The sequence below is a fragment of the Asparagus officinalis genome, chromosome 7 (assembly GCF_001876935.1).
Source record: "Asparagus officinalis chromosome 7, Aspof.V1, whole genome shotgun sequence".
NCBI lineage: Eukaryota > Viridiplantae > Streptophyta > Magnoliopsida > Asparagales > Asparagaceae > Asparagus > Asparagus officinalis.
Window position 1 is genome coordinate 143,058,303 of NC_033800.1, and position 20,782 is coordinate 143,079,084.

The 20,782-nt window shown below is 38.4% G+C and overlaps 3 protein-coding genes and 1 pseudogene across 4 annotated transcripts; 2 read left to right on the top strand and 2 right to left on the bottom strand.

Moving 5' to 3' along the window:
* LOC109849104 (transcription factor ILI3-like) lies at positions 2,600–3,343 on the top strand. The gene is made up of 2 exons (XM_020418899.1): positions 2,600–2,830; positions 2,939–3,343. Exons 1-2 carry the CDS (start codon positions 2,726–2,728, stop codon positions 3,092–3,094), a joined length of 261 nt encoding a protein of 86 aa, XP_020274488.1. The 5' UTR covers positions 2,600–2,725; the 3' UTR covers positions 3,095–3,343.
* On the bottom strand, positions 7,470–12,282 carry LOC109850266 (annotated as a pseudogene).
* LOC109847889 (pentatricopeptide repeat-containing protein At1g26900, mitochondrial) lies at positions 13,362–14,531 on the top strand. Its single transcript, XM_020417119.1, has one exon. The coding sequence runs from the start codon at positions 13,362–13,364 to the stop codon at positions 14,529–14,531; it is 1,170 nt and encodes a 389-aa protein (XP_020272708.1).
* LOC109848613 (HVA22-like protein a) lies at positions 14,886–19,133 on the bottom strand. Of its 2 annotated transcripts, XM_020418212.1 has the most exons (5): positions 18,967–19,133; positions 17,267–17,293; positions 17,054–17,176; positions 15,975–16,218; positions 14,886–15,535 (listed from the first exon to the last, which is right to left on the bottom strand). In XM_020418212.1, exons 1-5 carry the CDS (start codon positions 19,020–19,022, stop codon positions 15,182–15,184), a joined length of 804 nt encoding a protein of 267 aa, XP_020273801.1. In that variant the 5' UTR covers positions 19,023–19,133; the 3' UTR covers positions 14,886–15,181. The 2 variants fall into 2 exon arrangements, with proteins under 2 accessions (XP_020273801.1, XP_020273802.1); XM_020418213.1 differs by lacking the exon at positions 17,054–17,176.

Genomic DNA, 20,782 nt, shown 5'->3' on the forward strand with positions numbered 1-20,782 from the left:
AAAAATTGTTACCCCCAAAATTGGGGTGTAACCAAGGGGAAGGGAACCTTGGTTCACCCCCTAATAGTATAAAAATTGTTACCCCCAAAATTGGGGTGTAACCAAGGGGAAGGGAATTCCTTTCCCTTCCCTTCTCTTCCCTTCCCTTCACTCAGTTTCCCTTAACTTCCTTTCACCCCCTACAAATCCAAACAGGCCCTTAGTGTCCTTTTTTTTCTAGTTCTTTTTTCCCGCCTTTCTATAGCCTCTTCCCTAACTCCCTCAACAGCCATTCTCATCCTCCTACGGCCGGTTAGCCTCATAAAAGCATGGAGATAAAAAGCTCATGTGGGCGCACAAAATCATTATAGCCCGTGTCTAGCAAACCCTATTGACGAACTAGATACCCCTCAAATAGGCTTTAGTGACTTAATGTCCATGTCCTCAACGTCACACAAGGAAATGTTGCCCTCTCCTAGAGGTAACTCAATGTTTCACTTGGAATTTGCAAATCTTTCCACTTGCAAGCAGGCATCTTGGTTTGCCTACTCAAATGGTACTCCATTTGTGACATAAATCACATGTATTCAAACCCTTGTCCTTTGATGAAGGGGACCCTTTCATATCCTCTCCCAAACACTTCACACTCACATCACAAATCTAGGGCTCTTTTCCTCTTGAAGCATTAGGGGAATGGTCACCCTTCCCCTACCACAAACTACAATTGCACTTCTCCTTCCAAAAGTTCTTGATTCCCCGAGATCCGTGACGATGACCGTGCAAAGGCCCATTGGCCACCATAATCGACCAAGGCGCCTTGAACTGACCAATTGAAATATAGCATAATTATATTTTAATTAGCGTCGATGAGATTTCACGAGACCCTTTATAATGCTAAAATATTACCAGAGGAATAATGATAACTATATGGGAGAAGTGTTCCTAAGGTGACGCCTTAGGTAATCATCTAAGGACGCGGACTAAAATCACATGATTGAGCTACATTATGGATGATCCGCTCCGTTAAACTTGATCTACATATTCTAAAACCCCAACACACTAAGTTTGGGGTGAACCCGTCGCCGTTTGACCCTTCATCCACTCGTATCAACTTTAACGGTTTCGAATGAATAGAACTTTTCACATAGCTCGACGGAGAGTCAAACGACGATGAGTTCACCCAAAACTTGGTGTGTTGGGGTTTTAGAATATGTAGATCAAGTTCAACGGAGCGGATCATCCATAATGTAGCTCGATCATGTGATTTTAGACCGTGTCCTTAGATAATTATTTAAGTCGTCACCTTAGTAACACTTTTCCCTAATTATATTATTCTCTCCTACAGTACTGCTACACCATAAGAGAGAGAACTCTGAGCTCACATTGATGAGTCATCAATTTTAAAATGTTTTAAGAAAACGGACCCCACAATTTTCTCTTGTATAGTATAAATAATTGCGTAGTTACCACTATTCATTACGAGATCGCTCTCCGTTGTAAAGGCACATGTATCTGATTACCTCGACAGGCCTAATGGGCCCATGGGCCACGACTTAAGCCATCGGTCCTACAGGTGGACCAGACCCATCGGGCCAACCGACTCGCATCGTTCGATGGGGCCGCCACATGTCGGAAGCTGAAGCGAGACACGACAGATCTCGTGATGCGTTGCTGGCAAATGAAGCCAAATTAAGGGGTTACATCCCAAAGTAAGCTTCTTAATCTCTCCCCCCTCTCTCTTTGACTCCGCTTAATAATTAGTGTTCTAATCCCTTAATTTAGACTTCCATCGGACTTGGTTTAAGGAAACAATGGACACGAAAAAGGACAAGGGACGCAGTCCTCACTCAGAACACACAAGGGACACGAGGCATCTTTTGGGTACAACGTAAAATAGCTATAATAATATTTAACATGTAACATCGTGTAGAGGGGGTAGTTTTTCTCGTGCGTGACGAAATTTATCGGGGGTCCTCCGCTTGATAGAACCTTAAAATCCGGCCCACCTTTTTAACTTCCAACGGCAATTGATGCCAGCTTCCAGTCCCTGATGAAATGTACCGCGCACTGTATACTGTAGCCCAAGAGGGATCTTTCAGAGGACCCAAAATTAATAAACCAACAGTATCTTGGACCCAAAAAGATTTCCATGGGCTCCATTTACCGGGTGAGCCCAATGGGCCAAGATGAACAGAGCGGGACCACCATTCGGGTACGGAGGGGGTAACAAGTGGAGCCCATTTAGTTCTTAGGGTTAATCGTAGAGGTAGGCGTAGAGTACGAATTTTACCGGAGCATATACGTACATATGAAAAAATGTGTCATATGAGTCACGTACTCACAAAGAGAGTAGGAGGTTATTTACATATTATTTTTAAAAATGTCTTATTTCATTGTACTCGATCTCTCTGTGAATTTGGCACAGGACCTGTCTCCAACACGTTGCCGTTGCTTACATCCACATATATACGGGCACATCATACATTAAATAAAAAGCAAAATTGTTGTGGATATTAAGGAATATAAGTGCTAATAAAAAAGTCTCCCTACGAAACAAGGGTGTGTAACTAATTTAACCCTACTACACGTCAATAAAAGCTCCCTCCGTCCAAACTATTTTTTCAAGCCATTCACCCCCAAAACCCCTCCACCGTCCCCTCTGTTATAAATTCAACACTCCCTTCCCTCTCAACCTCCAGCTCGATCTCCTCCCCCCCACCCACCCCCAAGCGAAGAGGAAAGAGGAATGTCTAGCCGAAGAGGTGCCCGCATCAGCGACGAAGAGATCAACGAGCTCATCTCCAAGCTCCAGTCAGTCCTGCCAGAGGCCCGCCGAAGGAACTCCGGCAGAGTAAGCGTATTTCTTCATCCGAACCCAAATCATATATATGCATGTATACTAAGCTCAACGTACGTACGTACGTCGCAAAATTCCTCATCCCTGGCTTATTAACTGCAGGCATCCGCGTCGAAACTGTTGAAGGAGACCTGCAGTTATATAAAGAGTTTGAGGAGGGAGGTGGATGACCTCAGCGACAGGCTGTCGGAGCTCATGAACACAATGGACAGTAATAGTGAGCAGGCTGAGATCATAAGGAGCCTGCTTAGATCTTAATGAAGAAGCTCTCTTAATTAATTAGTACCTTGGTTATAATAGTACTAAACTTAGGAGGATGGACGAATGCATAAGATTTGACTATGTTTAGGAGTCTAAAGATTATTGGAGTTGACTTGTACGCTCCTAACGAGAGAGAGAGAGAGAGAGAGAGAGAGAGAGAGAGAGAGAGCTGAATCGTGGGATTAGACTGTCTTTTTTGTTTTTTAAGTGGTATATGCTAATTATCGAATAATGTTTTGTTGCTAATGCCGCATTCTCTCCTACACTATACCCTGCCTTCAAGCTTTGAGTAACATTGTATTCATATCATGTAGATCCGACTAATTAAGCTGAATTGAGACAAATATTACGCAAAAAAGATAAACATTAAAGCGCAACATTGGCGAAGTTTCTAATTATGCGTAATTAGAAACTTTAAAAGAGCGTACAACTTTTTATGTCACGCTTTAGGGGATTGTAACTTATTGTGCTCCATATAAAAGAAAATCCTAGCTCTGTTTTTTTTTTTTTAGCTAAAAAAACAGGGTGAGATTCCCTGTTCATAATATGTATAAGATTACGAAACCGTAATAATACAAACTGAACAAAAGGTGTAGAGAGAAAACATGTGACTAATTGTGTACGATAGGGAGCGGACCTTGTCGTCGCCTATCAGAATAAGAAGCCAATGATTCGTCCCCCACAACAGATAAAACTACTATATTACAGGGAGACTGTCAAAAGGAAAACCCAAAACATAGTGTTTGAAGGAACTAGAAGAACAAAACGTACACTAAAGACTTAACACTGTGACCGATACAAAAAGAAGGTGAAGACAGGAACTTTGCCTACTGATGGAGGGTGAGGCCGACAGTCTCTCTAGAAGTTATCCCCTGCAACGTCAACGTTTTTCTTCTTCGCTATTTCCTGGAGCTCCAACTTGGTGGCAGCCCTGGGAATTCTAATCCTAGCTCTGTTCTTAATAGCTGGCTGTTCCTAGCTAACTCCTCCTTACATTAAGATTTTCTGCGAATCTCGCCTTTTAATCCCCTCAACAAACCGGAAAATCGTACCGATTGAAGTTCTTTCCATTTAAAACGTAGCGGAAACGAGAACATCGCAGAAACAAGGATCGTATACGGTGCCAACAAAACGAGTGCACAGGAGTCCTGTGGCTGTCTGCTGACATGATAAGGAGCTCCACAACTTAAATGTTAAAAAGTTCAAACGCAACAAAAAATGGGGGTCAGCATGCATAAAAGATCGTGTAAATAATTCTTACTTTTTGACATGCAAAGCTGAGGCTCTCATTGCAGTTAAAAAAAAAAAGTGAACGCATGCATGATTTTGTTCATTCGAGAAGGTACACAAGCAGGCTCTGACATCCCTCATTCAACCCAGGAGGATGGCCCATCATGAAGCTACCCAAGTCCACACCTAACTTGTGGAGAGAATCATGGAAAAGGTTAGTTACGGATAGACCCCTGTAGCATCGACCAATTACGAATAGCCTCCATGTAGTTCTAATAGACACTCAGTGGTGTCAAGCAATCAGGAACCGGCTTGAATACATCTCCTTAGTGAACTTCTTCTTCTACTCTTTTAAAAGTTTAATTTAAAACCACGTGATTGAGCTACATTGTTTCGCTCGGGGATACGTCCACACAAATAAATCTACGGAAGTTCTTTTCGTGATTGAGCGAAATATTAAGGGGTCTATATATTTGCAATTAACCCAAAGATAAATATATATTGAACAAGATGTTTAAAAATGAAAATCCAAGAGTTTTATAATGGGTATCTGAGTGTATAATCAAGGACCAAGTCTCTACTCGTTCATAATAAAGATTTTGTGGAGGACACATTGGCCCTACCAGGATTTTGAAAAATCTCTTCGCTTTAAGAGAGAATAGGCTTTTTTGGTTGTTATTATGTTACGACTGTAGCTCATTGTTTCTTATCTGAAAATTAACTTTGATGTTGACCTTGGTTTTCGTTTCAGTGAAGTAAAATCTGCATAAGACGATACGCGTGTCAAGCTCTATACGGCTGTGTTTTAACTGCAGTAGTTGCTAAAAGGTGAATCCATTTTACAAACACATATCCCATCCATTACCTCCAAGATCAAACCAAAGCATCTAAGGATCAGTTTTTCAAAGAAAATGTTTGGGCCTTAAAACTTTATTGACATCAAATAGTAACTGATTTATAGAGATGGGAATACCAAGAGATCGAGAGGTAAAAGTGAACTAGAAATTTGTATGACACCTTTTTTCTACATAGCAACAGATGAGCAAGTCACAACTCTACTTAATGTGAAATAGTTGGAACCAGAACTGACGTAATACCTCTAACTTCATGACATAGATCATAGGGGTCATTTTCGCAAATGCCGCTTAAATAGTGTTATAGTCATTCTAGTGCTGAAAAGTAATCACCAATCAAGGGAAGACAAGTGCCACACATTATGCGTAATCGAACCAGCATTTCAAAATAACCCAAGACCCAGCTCGAACGACTCGACACGCCAACATCTCGTGAGGGCGACTCAAATGGCATTGCATGTCGATCCCTGGCTGAGTCGGCTCCCTGATCGAACTACTCGACCGGCCGACATCTTGCGAAGGTGACTCAAATGGAGGTACTTCTCGACCACTGGACAAGTACAAGATGACGAAATTCCTCGAGCCTCGAGCCCCTCCCCGCGCACTGACAGCCAATCACCTCGCAATAGATTCCATTAAATGCATTATGGGTGCCATCATTCTTCCGCCCCCAATAGTCTTTATGACACATTGGACCACGTCGACACCGCACGTCCCAATCACCTCGCATTAAATACTGAGGTGACATCTCCCCCACTCGTCTGCAAAGCAAGTAGATGTTGACGTGGTCGTCATCCCGTACTCAGCAAAAGTTATTGTTTTACCCTTCTACCACCACTATAAATAGGAGTATTATTAGGAAAAAAAATCTTTGCCTCTACCTACTGTGCTTAAGAACTACTGCAGTTCATTTTACTTCTCCACTCAAACAAATCACATACTTGGTCGTCGGAGGAACAACCGCGGAACCCAACCCCGTCCTCTTACGATTTGCTACTTGTGCGGGGAAGAACAATCTGCTCCAGAACCGACATTCAGAGAGTTAGAGGACTTCCGTCAACTTAATCACTTGTTCCATTTGACTGTTTGATATCAGCCATCAACAAATAGTTTTGGCCTAAATCAATTTAGCTCTCAACCGCCTGCCACGGTTTACTCCTTAATGGGTTTTTGTCAAAGAAGATTTTTAGCCCTTAACCAGGTTGTGGTTCCACCAACTGGGTTAATGAGAGAGTTCAGAGTTGCCCCAAATAGGTCCTAAGATATCTTGGATAGGCCTGTAAACTCTAAGATACTACCAACATAGATCCCAAGAGAGACAAAGCACACCACAAATTGTGTAGTGTAACAAGGGAGAATGAGGGGGGTGTCAGCATCAAAAGGGGGCTCCATATCTGAACACACCATCAACATCACCATCACCATCATCCTCGTCAATCCAAACCATTGGCAGCCATAATGGACGGCAAGTTGGCTCTTTAATCTATGATTCAGTAAGTTGAAGATCTACGCGCTTCAGTTTCGAGGTCCAAACTCCATGCTGATGATAAAAAGTCTCAGACTGTAGACCCCCATAACCACTAATTCTGGATCTTGCAAATGTACAGGCTCTGATCCTGAGCTTTCTGACTATTACATAAGACTATAAGAGTATATACTGGACAATAATAAACAGGAAAAGAGCCGCAATAGTTGACTCAAAGACGTACATAAGTGTCAGTAGAAATCCATAACAAGAAAATATTCAGTGCTCTCAACGCATAGCCTTAAATTTTGTTGGATTGGCAGATCTCAAGATTCGAGCGATGATCCAATGGTTAACTTCACTTCGATACACCATTAACGCAACTTGACTCAGCAGCAACACAAGAGTTTGCAGAGATTACAGCGAAGAGATTCGGTAAACAGTATTATCATGCAGACATTTTGCATTATGGAAATCAAACAGAAAAGAAGAATAAATCAACTTGAAGTTAACTGTCCAACTTATAAAAGTTCTATAAGATGTAAAAAAAAGCTCAAATAAAGGGAAATACAAGTTTTATGATGAAAAAGATTTACGAACACAAAAATTTTGCCAAGATATAAACATAAATCAACAAGAAAAATATTAGAAAATGCCAAAATGGAAAATACGCATTAATAATGAAAACAACAAAAAGGTATAAAGGAAGAACAGGATTTAAGATATGAAACTACAAATCCACAGCAGTAAGGCGAAAGCAAGCAACTTCAGGTAGATTGAGAAGAATATGTTTCGAAAAGCAAAAGATCAAGATACTCTCAAATCACAAACAGTGATGATAAAAGCTCACCGGAAATTTCCTTTACCAAGATAATCGAATACTTCTTCTGTTTACTAATCAAGATTCAACCAGTAATGGATAGGACATTCAGGTTGTACTAAATGAAACCGACACAATGAACAGAATATACGAATACAAAGTGACTATAGTCGAACAAATCCAAAATCATTGCTAAAAAACTCGATTTAAACCTAGAACGTAAAAATCTTATAGCAATTAGGTTCAAAAAATTAAGGACTAATATATGCCTAGCACTGGTATAATATTGCTCACAAGGAAAGATTGATTTAGTCCTCTTCCTCCCCTTCAGCATCACCATCCTTCTTCTTATCATTGTTCGTTCTCCCAACTCTTACTTCTTTACCGACGCCAAAAGGACTAGCAAGAGAGAAATCAATGTGTTTTGCGCTCTCCAACTTCACCAAGAAGGGATGTTGACAACTTGTCCTCCAACCCTGCAAAAATGGAAGAATTTTACTAGTCACGCCAATCAAAATCAGACTAAAGAACAAGCTTCAACTTACAGATAATTACAGCCATAAAAGGAATTAGCATGGTAGACAACTATTTAGTAAACATGATTAAAACAAAATAAAAAAAATAAGAGTATGCATGATTTGAAAGAAGGCTAGCAATTATTCCAACTTAACAGCCTTCAATGGGAGATCACCATCAAACAGCTTAAAAGATTTAGGTTAATAAAAACACTTGTGCACAATTGGCTACTGCATATAAGAGATGTCGAGAATTAAACAAACTACTTTAAAATATTTCAACATCTAGAAGGCTAAGCATAATGTTAGGTTGTACAGATGCAGAAACACGCTTTTCTACAGAGAAGAAACAAAAGGATGAGATACAGATATGTATTTTACGAAAGAATACATTCATAAGCTCCAAAAGGAGTGTTAACAGATATATGAGCTAGGTAGCTAAAAATGCCTGTTGGCTCAAGCAAAAATATCGCATGACTTTTCGCTAGAACTTTTACTGCACAAGAATTTTTACTGCACATGGCAGTAGTGCAGTAAAAAAATTTATTAAGCACAGGGTTGATTTAAATATCTATAGCATACCATACACTTCCAACGTCATAAAATTGCACACACATCAGAGATAGTGCATTGAAAGATGTGCAAACTCATTAAACTATTTGTCGGGTATGTTTCAACGAAAGAGCACCCTATAAGGCCTGTTTAGTTCGATCCCTAAAAATAAAGGAAGAGGAATCCAAAAAAACGTTTTTTTTAAATTGACGTGGCAATTCTGAGCAATTCTGAGCGCAATTCTGAGCAAAAAGCTTGGATAAAAATTGACGTGGCAAGGGGCCTTACGAAAATGTTTCTATTTTTCTTGAGAGAACCAAACACAACTTTAAGAATCCGTTTATGATATTTTCTGCCACATTCTGACGTGTCAGAACCTTTCTGAGGGGTTACCATCCTATTCCTCATAACCAAACAGGCCCATATAGAACAATATATAGTTTACTGGGAAAAGATCACCAGCATTGTGATCCATGTTTTGCTTCTGGTTGAACATTAAGTTCGTAGCAAACAATCCCATTCCACCTTTTCCCTACCAAGGGAATGTTGAATTGTAGAGAGCACAGTGTGGCCTCCCCAGTCAGTATGATAAAAGAGAAATCCGGATAATATAATCCAAAACACGAAAAAGACTAGTCCTATAAGATTATCTTTTACACATCACAGCCTGCTCCGTCCTGTTTTCTTATATTTAATCTAGACACAGAGTAAGTTCTGCAAAAAAAAAAAAGACTATCTTGCGGCAAAAATATTTCAATGCTGGGAAAACTAGACTTGACGAGTGAGGAAGCGTTGAATATTAATAAATAGAATGATAGTTATCCATCTATCAAAATTTAAGTATGATTAGTTAATAGCTATTTATTTTACAGTACTATTGGTAATGGAGAACAACAATTAATAGTAGAAACATGCAAATATAAATCAAGGTACATACTAATATCGTCATATATTAACTATATATTTAAGACCATTATGAGAATAATAAAATAAAAAATGTAAGGTAGTATTCTATAAACATATTTATGAAAACAATTTAGTAGCAAACTCATTCGAGTTTAATATAAAATATTCATAATAATATAGTTAATGACAAAAGAATATTAAATGTACCATAATCCACCATAAAAACTATTTCCAAATATTATTATCAATAAAGGTCTTTTACATATACATAGCCCTCAATTTTACCAATCAATTTGTGGTCAGCCCCCAAGTTTAAACTTCATATAATGTTGTTTTTCAGCCATAAATGGATAAATAGATTGTTCTATTCGTGTTTAACATCAAGAACAGGATAATACTTCTTTCTTTCTCTTTTGTATGACGAATGAGCCTTGTCTCTGTCTCTCATTTATTTTGATTTAATCACCATTTTGTTCAGGTTCGGTATGACAATTGCCAAAACTGATCGAACCTATTATTGGTCTCCCTTGTGAGGGGGGAGATGAATTGGGAAGGGGGCAATGTGAAAGAGACATGCAAGGAAAAATACAATCAAGAATCCAAGAAGAAACTCACTCATTGCAACTATAGTGAAACAGATGGATAGAAGAGGCCATTCCTCAAGTGCTTTGGTGCAGCAATCCTCTTCCAGAGCTACTAGCCAGTCTAGCCTACTATCACTCACTATCTTTACATGTAGAGTTGTAGACATTGTTTTGGTTTCTTCTTCTTTCTTGTTTGTGATCCATTTTCACCCCCATTCCATATTGAAAACATTAATCACCCACTAACTCCAATTTCATGGAATTAAACTCACCATAACTCTCACCTTTACTGAAACTTAGACCCCTCAAAATATGAAAAGAACCCGTAGAAAACTGACAATCTGGTGAATAATTAAGGAGTGTGCAATAGTATGGGTCCTCCTTGATGCTCTCCCCATGTGGAGTACTGAAGGGGAGTTGTCTTTCTTAATTAACATGATAATTGAATGGGGTTGCAGCGTGAAGCTGGAGGAAAGCAATTGGGGGAACAAGTTCGATAGTCATATATGGAAAGCAAACAAAAGGCCATAAGCTAGAGGAGAACGGCTTTTAAAATGGGGAACCAATCAGAGGAAATAGTTTGATAATTAGAAGACTTGCAATCAAGCATGTGATCCTCTTCGATTAAAGGAATAGTTGTCTTCATCACGAACAAAAACAACTAAATAATCCTTAAATTCAAATATGTCTACTAAGTCCCGCAACACAGGAAAGAGATAACACAGACGTCACACACTAATAACAAAAGGTAAGCATTGTAACACAGAGACGTCAGTTTATACCACAGAAACTCAGTTTATAGATAGATTCTATGCTGAATGAAATAAAAACGATGACATCATGATATTTAACTAAAATATTTTTCACAATATTATAACTACAAGATTACATAATAACAACCAGTAGACAATTTGTGTACAAAAATAACTTTAGCTATCTAATTCCAAAAAGAATATGCATATCAACAACATAAGGAAAAGGCTAGTGGTGGCAGATAGTATAAACAAAAATCTGACAACATAATATACCTTATATGACGCTGGCGGATAAGAACCCTAGCATGGTGAACTGACTTTGACATCCCAGACATAAACACAAGGGTTTGGAGCCGTCTCTCTAGAAAGTTCTCCACAGTAAGAGCAAGCACGTAATCAAGTTTGTTTTGAGTCTCATCAAGAAGCCCATAACGGTGCATACGGTGGAGGAGGGCCTCACCCTAAAATATCGGCTTCAGGTTCTTCTCATCGAGAGTCAAAAGTTCCCTTGTGGCATTACGCATACGGCTAAAAGCATACTGGACTCTCCAGAGTTCACGCTTGCATCGGAGACCGTATTCTCCCACAAGCTTCAACTCATGAGCATCCAGACGTTCCTTCTCATAAGGTTGTCGAGGCTTCTTGAAAGTCTTCCCATCTGAAAGAGAACAGAACGTCAAAATGCTCACAAGCTATTGAAATACAGTGTTGCAAACTGATAGTTAAGTTCTGGAAGAAAATAACTTAAAGCACTGTAAATTAAGGCTAAATATCAGAAACACCTAACTAACTTTGGACGATATCAGATAACCCACATAACTTTCAGGGGTTAGCCCCCCTAACAGCCGTAAAGATTAGGGTTAATGCTGTTACCGGGTTTCTGATAAAATCTTAACATTAAAGGGGTTTTTATGATACGCCTAACTCAGGGGGTTCTGATATTAACCCTAAATAATGACAAACTAATAAAATGCAAAATAAATTAATCTGTCATCTTTGTAACCAAGAACCAGTAATTTCTTCTTAGATATTTGATACTGTTTCTGCATCCAACTCATAGTCATAAGGCAGTAACATATTCATAATCCAGTAGAGTAAACGATTCCCAATTAAAATTCAGAATTAAGGATTAAAAAAAAAGTCTATGAAAATAAATAAATTGCAAACATATTCATAATCCAGTAGAGTAAACGATTCCCAATTAAAATTCAGAAACTAGGGTTTTAGGGTTTAGGGTTTAGGGCTGTCGATCACCAACAATGCACCCGCAAATACCTCAGATCAAAAGGCAAAACACTTGAACAGAAGCAGGATCCTAAAACCCTAGATTGAAAGAAGAGAGAGAAGCTTACGGTTCCTGTAGAAGCTAACGTGCACCATCGCGGGCCCCTCCTCTTCCGCCTCCTCCTCTCTCGCCGACGACTGCTTTGATTCAAGTGCGGGGGTTTTGGCGGGCGGTGGTGATGAGGATCTATATAGGAGAAGGAAACCCTAGATCCACTTATGGGCCTTCAACCCATCAAAGCAATCTAATTGGGCCATGCTGCTTACATAACGTAAAATAAGAAGGGGAAAATGCGCCATGGCCCCAAAAGCACTATCTTCATGTGTTGTGTTGCAGCTCCTTCACTTTTTTCCATGTGGTTTAACCCATTGAAGTATGACATTTTGTGTTGCAGCTTTTTTTTAACAATTATTATATGCTAATTAAGCATGGAGAAAGAGTAAAAAGTGAAAAAACCCAAAATGTCTGACGTATAAACAATGTGAAATGTAGTATGATAATTGGATTCATATCCAAAATATCTGACGTATATTCATCATATAGATGTAACTGTTTTAGTTATTAGATTGAATATAAGGTCAATTTTGATGGTTGTCACATGGGAAAGTCGTGTTGCTCCATCGTGGGGTGCCTAGTTCGATTCCCGTTTGCGCCTAAGACGCCATAAAAAAAATAAAAAGGTTAATTTTGCTGATAGAAAAAAGAGTAAACAGATTAATTTTGATGGTCAAGAGATTTGATCTTAGTTGTCTAGATACAAAACATATTAATGAACTCTCTTGTATCATATAAGCTATATTTTTTTTTCTACATTTTATTTGGCCTCATGGTACCTGTTATGTGTACGGCGCCATATTGAATTCTTTTGAAAATAAATTACGTTTAAAAATGGGTTTAAAATCAAAACCACAAAGAAAATTATTTTGCCATGGCATTCAAATCTCCCTCCCTCTCTCTTAACCCCGACAAGTGGTCATGCAACAACAACTCTTCCACAACNTCCCCCTCTCTTCTCCTTCTCCTCCCTCCTCCACTCCCTCTCCCTCTCCTCCCTCCACCCCAACCTCTCTTTCTCTCTCTTCAACTCCCTCCGCTCCCTCTCCCTCTCCCCCGACCCCTTCTCCTTCATCGCCGCCCTCAAGTCCTCTTCCCATGCCCGCAACCTCCCCTTCGGCCGACAACTCCACTCTTCCTCCCTCAAGACTCCGCACTATTGTTTCCTCAATCTGAGGAATGCTCTCATCCACATGTACGTGGCTTGCAGGGATTTTCATAGTGCGCACCAAATGTTCGATGAAATGGGTAGCTCAAAAGATTCGATTTCTTGGAGCACTCTCATGAATGGATATGCCCAAATTTCGGAGACGGGTATGGTGGTGGATTTGTTTTGTGGAATGAGGAGGTGCGGAGTTGTGACCAATCCTGCCACCATCGTCTGTCTGTTGTCTGTGGTGGAGCCCGGCGAAGGGGAGGCGATACATGGGTTTTGTGTGAAGAGTGGGATTTTGTTGTATTTGAATGCGGTGACCGCGATTGCTTCGATGTATGTCAGATTTGAGCGTGTGGAGGATGCGAGGGTGGTGTTTGATGAGACCCCGAGGAGAGATGCGGTGACCTATAACTGCATTGTTGATGGGTATGCAAAGAGAGGGGATTTTGACGAGTGCTTGAGATTGTTGAGATTGATGAGGCATGAGAGGGTGAGGATGAATTCATCGACGTTTGTAGGGTTGCTCGCAGCTTGTGCTTCGTCTGGAGCTCTGGCGGTCGGACATAAGGTCATTGAGATTGTTAGAGCGGAGAATCTAGACCTCGATACTTCTTTAGGAACGGCGATTTTAGACATGTATGTGAAATGTGGGTATATAAATGAATCTATTGAAGTTTTCAACAAGATGAACAACAGAGACGTGATGGCCTGGACGGCCATGATCATGGGATTGGGAATCCATGGAAGAGCTCAAGATGCTCTTGACTTGTTTCGTGAAATGGAGGAAGAAGGTTTAACGCCTAATGAAGTTACATTCTTGGCAGTCTTGAATGCTTGTAGCCATGGAGGAATGACAGATTTAAGCAAGGAATTCTTGAAGAAAATGATTATAGATTATAAAATCACTCCTAGTATCAAGCATTATGGATGTGTGATTGATTCATTAGCGAGAGCTGGATTGTTAGAGGAAGCATATGAGCTTATAAATAACTTGCCTTTGGAAGGAGATGCAATGGCTTGGAGAGCTTTGCTTGCAGCTTGTAGGGTTCATGGAGAGGTGAGGATTGGACAAATTGCAAGGGGGGCTCTGATGGATTTGGGGGATTTGCATCCAACAGATTCGATTCTTTTGTCGAGGACTTACGCTTCGTCGGAGAAGTGGGAGGATGTTGGAAGGATGAGGGAGATGGAGGTAGAGAAGATGAAGAGGATGGAGAAGAAGGAAGCAGGGTGCAGTTTGATTGAGATGAGTAGATAAAAATGCTACTAGCCTAGTTTTAGTGCAGTGAGAGGCTTTAAGATGATCTCTCCATTGAACATGTACTTAAAACAAATTTAAGAATTTTTTTTTTTGGAGAAACTAGTTCAAGTTTTGGCTCATGGAATAAACAGGAAGACATATTATTGTATTGTAAGGCTCAATTCTCAGCATAATTTTGGAGGCTGCCATGAAATAACGGAGAAGTGTTGTATATAAGGAATTGGTAAATTTATACACTTGATTTAACTTTGTACCTTGTTTCCAAATTTGGTTCATGTTTATGATGACCATGCTGTTTAAAACCATACCGTAACATTAGTTGATATTTCATAAATATATATTAAATTGTGATAAGACAAATAAAATGCTTCATGACTCTGAGATATATGATTACATGAGATAAGGATAACATTTGGCTAGAGAACTACAGGGTAGAAGAACTTAGTTATCTTACAAGGCACAAACAATCTCCAACATCATCAAAAGAAGGAAACATCAAAACAAAAACAATGAGAAGAGTCAAACGTTCCCCTTCAAAAAAGAAAGACAAATAACTACATTATTATACAAACATTCATTCACCTGTTAATTGCGTCAAAATCCTTAAGTTCTTGGCTCTGGGAAAGGTGGAAGATATGTTCATCCCCTCAGTATCTGTAATCATCATCAAAGATCATGAAACTGCTGTTTCCCCAAGATTTGGACCCCCTTTCCTCCTCATACTCATCAAATATCGGATGAAGGCTACCGTTCTCAAAGATGGAATGACTGTTTCCATTATCAAAGACAGAATGGTTGTCGATACCATCAAAGATTGTTTGATTGGCGCTCTTCTGGGAATTGGAAGCCTTTTCAATCTTAACATCATCAAAAGTTACACGCCGGTTAGTCTTCTTTGGCTTGGGTATCTTCTCCATTGGCTTTGGCGCTTTTTCACTTGGCTTTGGCGCCTTCTCACTTGGCTTTGGTGCTTTCTCACTTGGCTTAGGAGCCTTCTCGGCCTGCAAATTAGAGAAAATTCGTAGGCTTTTCCAACTACAGGCTTGAATACAATAGATCAACAAATTATTATGGCCCCAAACACTATAAATGCAAATTAAAAAAATGGTTACCCAATTTAAAACAACAAGCTGTTCATTTTTCTAATTTGACTATTTTATTGACATTTTTACATTGCAGTTGCAAATTAGCCTATGAAAGTTTATGATTTGTTGATTAAAGACTATTTCTTCCCAACATTGATGATTAGGGGGACTACTCCTGCACATACACATGATTTAAGGGGGCACATACACAAAAAAACCGTGGCAGCCAACATTTCGCTGACCGGATTTAACTTTAATTCCTTCAAACAAATTTTGCACTCTGATATAAGTTAATCTGAGAAATTAAAAAAGACAAATATTTTCAACAGCATGTCACAGAATCCAAAAGAAGTACCTTCTTGATGAGCTTCTGGAATGCCTCAGGTCCATTTTCTTGAATGAATTTCTCAGCAGCTACGAGAAAATCATCAGGTCTGCTGAAGATGCTCTTCTTCCGAGGGACATACCAAATGTTTACTGTCGGCTGGTTTACAAATAATGGCCTAACATAGTGTTGGTAAACATATGCAGCACCACTGAAGTAAGGCAAGACCAACCAACAGTTAAAGATCAACTTAGCAAAAGACCAAAATGGCAGCCTGCAAGAATTATATGATTGCAACGTAAGCATTACGTGTAAATATAGAAGAAGAAATCTGAACAGATTCAGTCATTAATATGCAATCACACTTTATGTAATTATATAAGCTCCAGGGGGAACACAGGGTTTACACTAAACGTGAAGAAAATGGCAACGAAAAACTCAAAAAAAATCATTTTTTTCCCATGACTCTACTAAGAAGTAAATGTTCTAGTCACTTCAGAAGTACTACTTTAGGAGGCAAACGAACAAACAACAAAAATAGTCTTATGAAGTTTACATCTAAAATCAGCTCCTACCTGTACAACACCAAGAATTTGTCTTTGTTAACTACACTCTATGTTGATCCACTTCAGAAACTTTAAAGCTACCTTTTCAGACTTCCAAGTCTTTGGTTGCCAAAGACAAACAAGAAGCATGCAACTATTTACAAAATGCAATAGCAGCACCACCCCGGGAGGGGGGGGGGGATTCTCTAAATCTAAAAGTGACAATTTTTTTTCTGAATGAAAAATGGTGCAGGAGTAGAACGCCCATAAAGCCATCTATGCCCTATGGACAAAAGAAAAGAAAAGCTTGCACTACTATGCTTGCATCTTGTATGAGTATATTCCAGATATCTACTCGTGATAGAATATAAATCTATTGAATCACAAATATCACCTCATGATTTTCATATAAGAATGAATTGGGTGGATAGATGTCCATAATGGATTTAAGGAAAATAAAAGCTAATACCTGAAACGAAAGTAGCAAGCGAGAAATGATAAGTTACATATTCTGATAGATTGACAGAAGACAAATAGAAGAGGCAATTCTAGATATGTAATCACCATTCGATGACTTTGGCAAAAGTAAGCTCAAACAACGTTATTAAGGAATAGAGCACCCAGTAAGTGAGCCATTGCTGATCATCAACAGGGGATTTAGTTTCTATTGCTCTAACTGAAGCATACCTGTTCAATTGTACTTGCTTTAGATACACGAAACAAAAGAATGAACGAGTGGTATATAGATAGAAGAATAAAGAGAAAATCACAACTTACAAAGGATAGACAAGTGTAACCACAGGCCTGCATGATACAGAAAGATAAAAACATATTAAGATTACAAGTAAATCAGAACTTATGCACATCTGTGTAAAGTAAAAACAATGTGAAGATGTCGACACAAGTAACAATTAGCAATGATTTAAAATGCAAAAGCATAGCAAGTCCTCAACCTTGTGACAAAAGGAAGTTAACCTAAAGCTAAGCGCTTAAGCTTCCGAAAATTCCCCCCATCCATTTCCATTATAATTGATTTTGCATTGCACTAGACTAAAAAACATTGTACAACAAAGAGAGAACCTTTTAAGTTAGAAATGTTAATTGCAGGATTAAATCCATTCCAGGTGACTTCACTGACAATCAAATTCTTTGAGTAGTTACATATTAAAAGCTTTAAAATTTCTAATTCTGCACAGCAGTGGAAGTATACAAACCAGGGCCCCTTCTTTGCCTCTATTAAAATGACATTCGTTGATACTGATCTCTTACTCTTCACATCATCTCCATTGTGAGCAGACAAAGTGCATTCGTCAATTTAAATTCCAAGTCATTTACTTGACCCTTCTAGGACAAGTTAATGTTAAGGTGAAGGTAAGAGACCTAGTTGTTGCTCTCTAACAATTTAGGACAGAATAGTCATCATATTGGGTCCGCATTAGATAGAGAAAACGAAGATATTCATTTGAACTACATAAGATTACAAGAATATGATTGAGCCTCCTAGGAGAGACTAAAATTGGGGCAATCACATCCATCTAAATTCAAATGATTGCAATTATTTCTCCGCAACCCAAATTATCTCGCTCGGTTCCCACCATCTGGAGTTAAGTGAGATCAAATAAGCATTATACTTTGCACAGTGATCTCCTTGCAAGTTGCAACCTCAATCCCTTTAATGGACTGTAACCCACTTAAAATTTGGAATGCTACAATTTGAACAATTTTTCAAAATAGGCCGATTTAGTTTTTTATTTTTCAAAATCGACCGTTTTTTTTTTTATCAAAATCGACCTGGTTTTGTGATTAGCAGGCTAATTACTATCCTAAATAGTCGGGGTTGCCAACCCCGACTAATTAGGACATTAATTTTTAGGGTTTAAAGCCTTTAATTAGGGTTTAACACCCTCCTAAATAGTCGGGGTTGGCAACCCCGACTATTTAGGATAGTGATTAACCTGCTAATCACAAAACCGGGTCGATTTTGATAAATAAATAAAAAATCGGTCGATTTTAAAAAATAAAAAGCTAATCGGCCTGTTTTGAAAAATTATTCGCTACAATTTATAACCTACTCACTTACAGAACTCATAACAGAAGCTACTATGAATCCTAAATAATCACCAAACTGTCTATATCTCTATGATCATGATAGAAAAAATAAATAATTTTGATAATCTTTTCACTTGCTTGGAAAAATTATAAGCACCACAATGTATCTTTTTAGACAGTACAAAGTTCACCATTAAAGTGATTGAAGTGCAAGAAGCACATAAAAACTCAAAATTTGAGTTAATTTCTCAAAACTTTCAATCAGATCACTACAACCCACAAGAAGGATCCAGCAGTTTCTACAGACAAACCATCAATGAGGGCATTAAAGTGTTCTATATAAAAAAACCCAGTTGTAAAAATAAAATAAAATTAGGGTTTTGCATTACAATACAAACATCAAATGGGGAAAGGTAAGAAATCCATACGCTGCAAGAACATCAAAATTCTTCAGCAAAACCTTGAAGAAAGATCCTGACCCCATAATTTTACACTTAAAATTCTCCCAATTTTACAGCTTTTTTCCACTTTTCTCAGCCTCCAACTCTCGATATCAAAAAAGAGAAACAGCAGCAGGTAGAACTGTCAAATAAAAGAGAAAATATTTTCAATCAATGCGCGTTTTGGTAAAGTTCCAAAGGAAAAGTGCACATCTTAAATTTCAGAAAACCCCCTGACCTTTAAGTGATTTACAAAACTGACTAAAAAAGTTTTAAAATTTAGCGAAAACTCCTTTCCAAAAGTTACACCTGAATTTTATGACTTTTCATTTAAAAAAATCTGTAACATAGTTTTATTATACAGAAATCTGTTTTTAGTTTTATAAAACGGAAATCATCTTTAAATTGTCAATTAATATATAATCCATTTTTAAAAGAAGTTTTTACAGTCAACCACGTGGATCCATTGTACTGTTATAATGTCATGAGTAGTTAACAAGTATTAAGTGTATTATAACAAAGATAATCATTAATGAAAGTTAGATGGGGTCAATCACTGAGAAAACTTAACTCGACAGTAGGTTTAGGTGGTTGATTTCAACACAAACTTTTTAAACTGTGGTTTATGTATTAATGTGGTTTCTATATAATGGTATGCTATTTTGAAAGTGATTTTTGGAAGAAAAAAAAGACCCTATAAAATTAGGAGGGCAACTTTTTAAACATTTTTATTAAGAGATAACAGATGATATTTCAGTAGGTTGAGCTCTTAGAAAGTCCAAAAGATGAAACACTACAAAGGTTTAGGAGATTTTCTCTAATTTTGAAGTTCATAACCTCTCCTTGCAAATCACCCCAAAATTAAGGGCTTTTATGCAATTTACCTTATCTGTCAGCAGCCGCAAATTATTGATGCGTTTGTGGTGTGAACGCCTATATATGGAAACTTGATTGTGGAGGACGTGAAAAATCAGCCGTCCATCTGTTGGAGGAAACCACGGCGGTCGCCCCTTGGGATAATGAACGGTGAAGGCAACGGCGATGTAGGTGGAGATTGGTTGGTATACGTGTAACGTGAGGGTGGGTAAGCTAAAGTTTCTCTAATTTTTCCTACTTTAGAGCATCTGCAAGAGTGGTTTTAGGTTTTCCCTATATTTGAGGAGTAAATCTCTCATTCTAGAAAATAGGGAGCCAAATAATGAGTAAGTGCTCTAATAATGCTCTCCAAATCATATTTCCTATATTTAGTCTCCAACATAAGTAGCTTGTTGGAGCAACTTTTCCTCATGCTACTCCCTATATTTAGCCTAGGACATGAGATAGGAAGGTGTTGGAGATGCTCTCAGTGCCCCAAGCGCGCATTCCAACCCCCCCCCACCCCCCGAAAATAAAGAAAAATAAAACAAAAGAATCACCTTTCATATAGGGTGATAGTGTAAAAATCACCTTTAAAATTCAACATTATAGGGTAAAACACCTTCAAAGGAGGTTCCCCATGCAATAAGCATCTTGACATATTTTCTGATGAACTATGAACTATAATTTTGAAAATATATTTAAAAAACACACATGTTTGATTAAGAATATATATCACATGTGTTTTTTAAGGGTAACTTTGAAAATTATAGTTAAAATTTCGGACGGAAAATAAGTCAAGTGGTTGATTGCAAACTGGAACTATTTTTAAAATTGATTTCTTTATAAATTAAACTCTTTTCATCTAATCATCTATTTTAAAGAAGGTTTTAATTGCTTTGTTTTTTTTTTTTGGAGGGGGGGGGGGGGGTGGGTGGGGAGGTGGGGA

Excerpts from the sequence above, each read along its gene's own strand:
- LOC109849104 (XM_020418899.1), top strand. The coding sequence starts at position 2,726 with ATGTCTAGCCGAAGAGGTGCCCGCATCAGCGACGAAGAGATCAACGAG. Across the intron at positions 2,831-2,938 it reads GCCGAAGGAACTCCGGCAGA|GCATCCGCGTCGAAACTGTT; the intron begins GTAAGCGTATTT and ends TATTAACTGCAG.
- LOC109847889 (XM_020417119.1), top strand. The coding sequence starts at position 13,362 with ATGGGTAGCTCAAAAGATTCGATTTCTTGGAGCACTCTCATGAATGGA.
- LOC109848613 (XM_020418212.1), bottom strand. The coding sequence starts at position 19,022 with ATGGGGTCAGGATCTTTCTTCAAGGTTTTGCTGAAGAATTTTGATGTT. Across the intron at positions 17,177-17,266 it reads GTTACACTTGTCTATCCTTT|GTATGCTTCAGTTAGAGCAA; the intron begins GTAAGTTGTGAT and ends ACAATTGAACAG. Across the intron at positions 16,219-17,053 it reads TTTGCCAAAGTCATCGAATG|GCTGCCATTTTGGTCTTTTG; the intron begins GTGATTACATAT and ends TAATTCTTGCAG.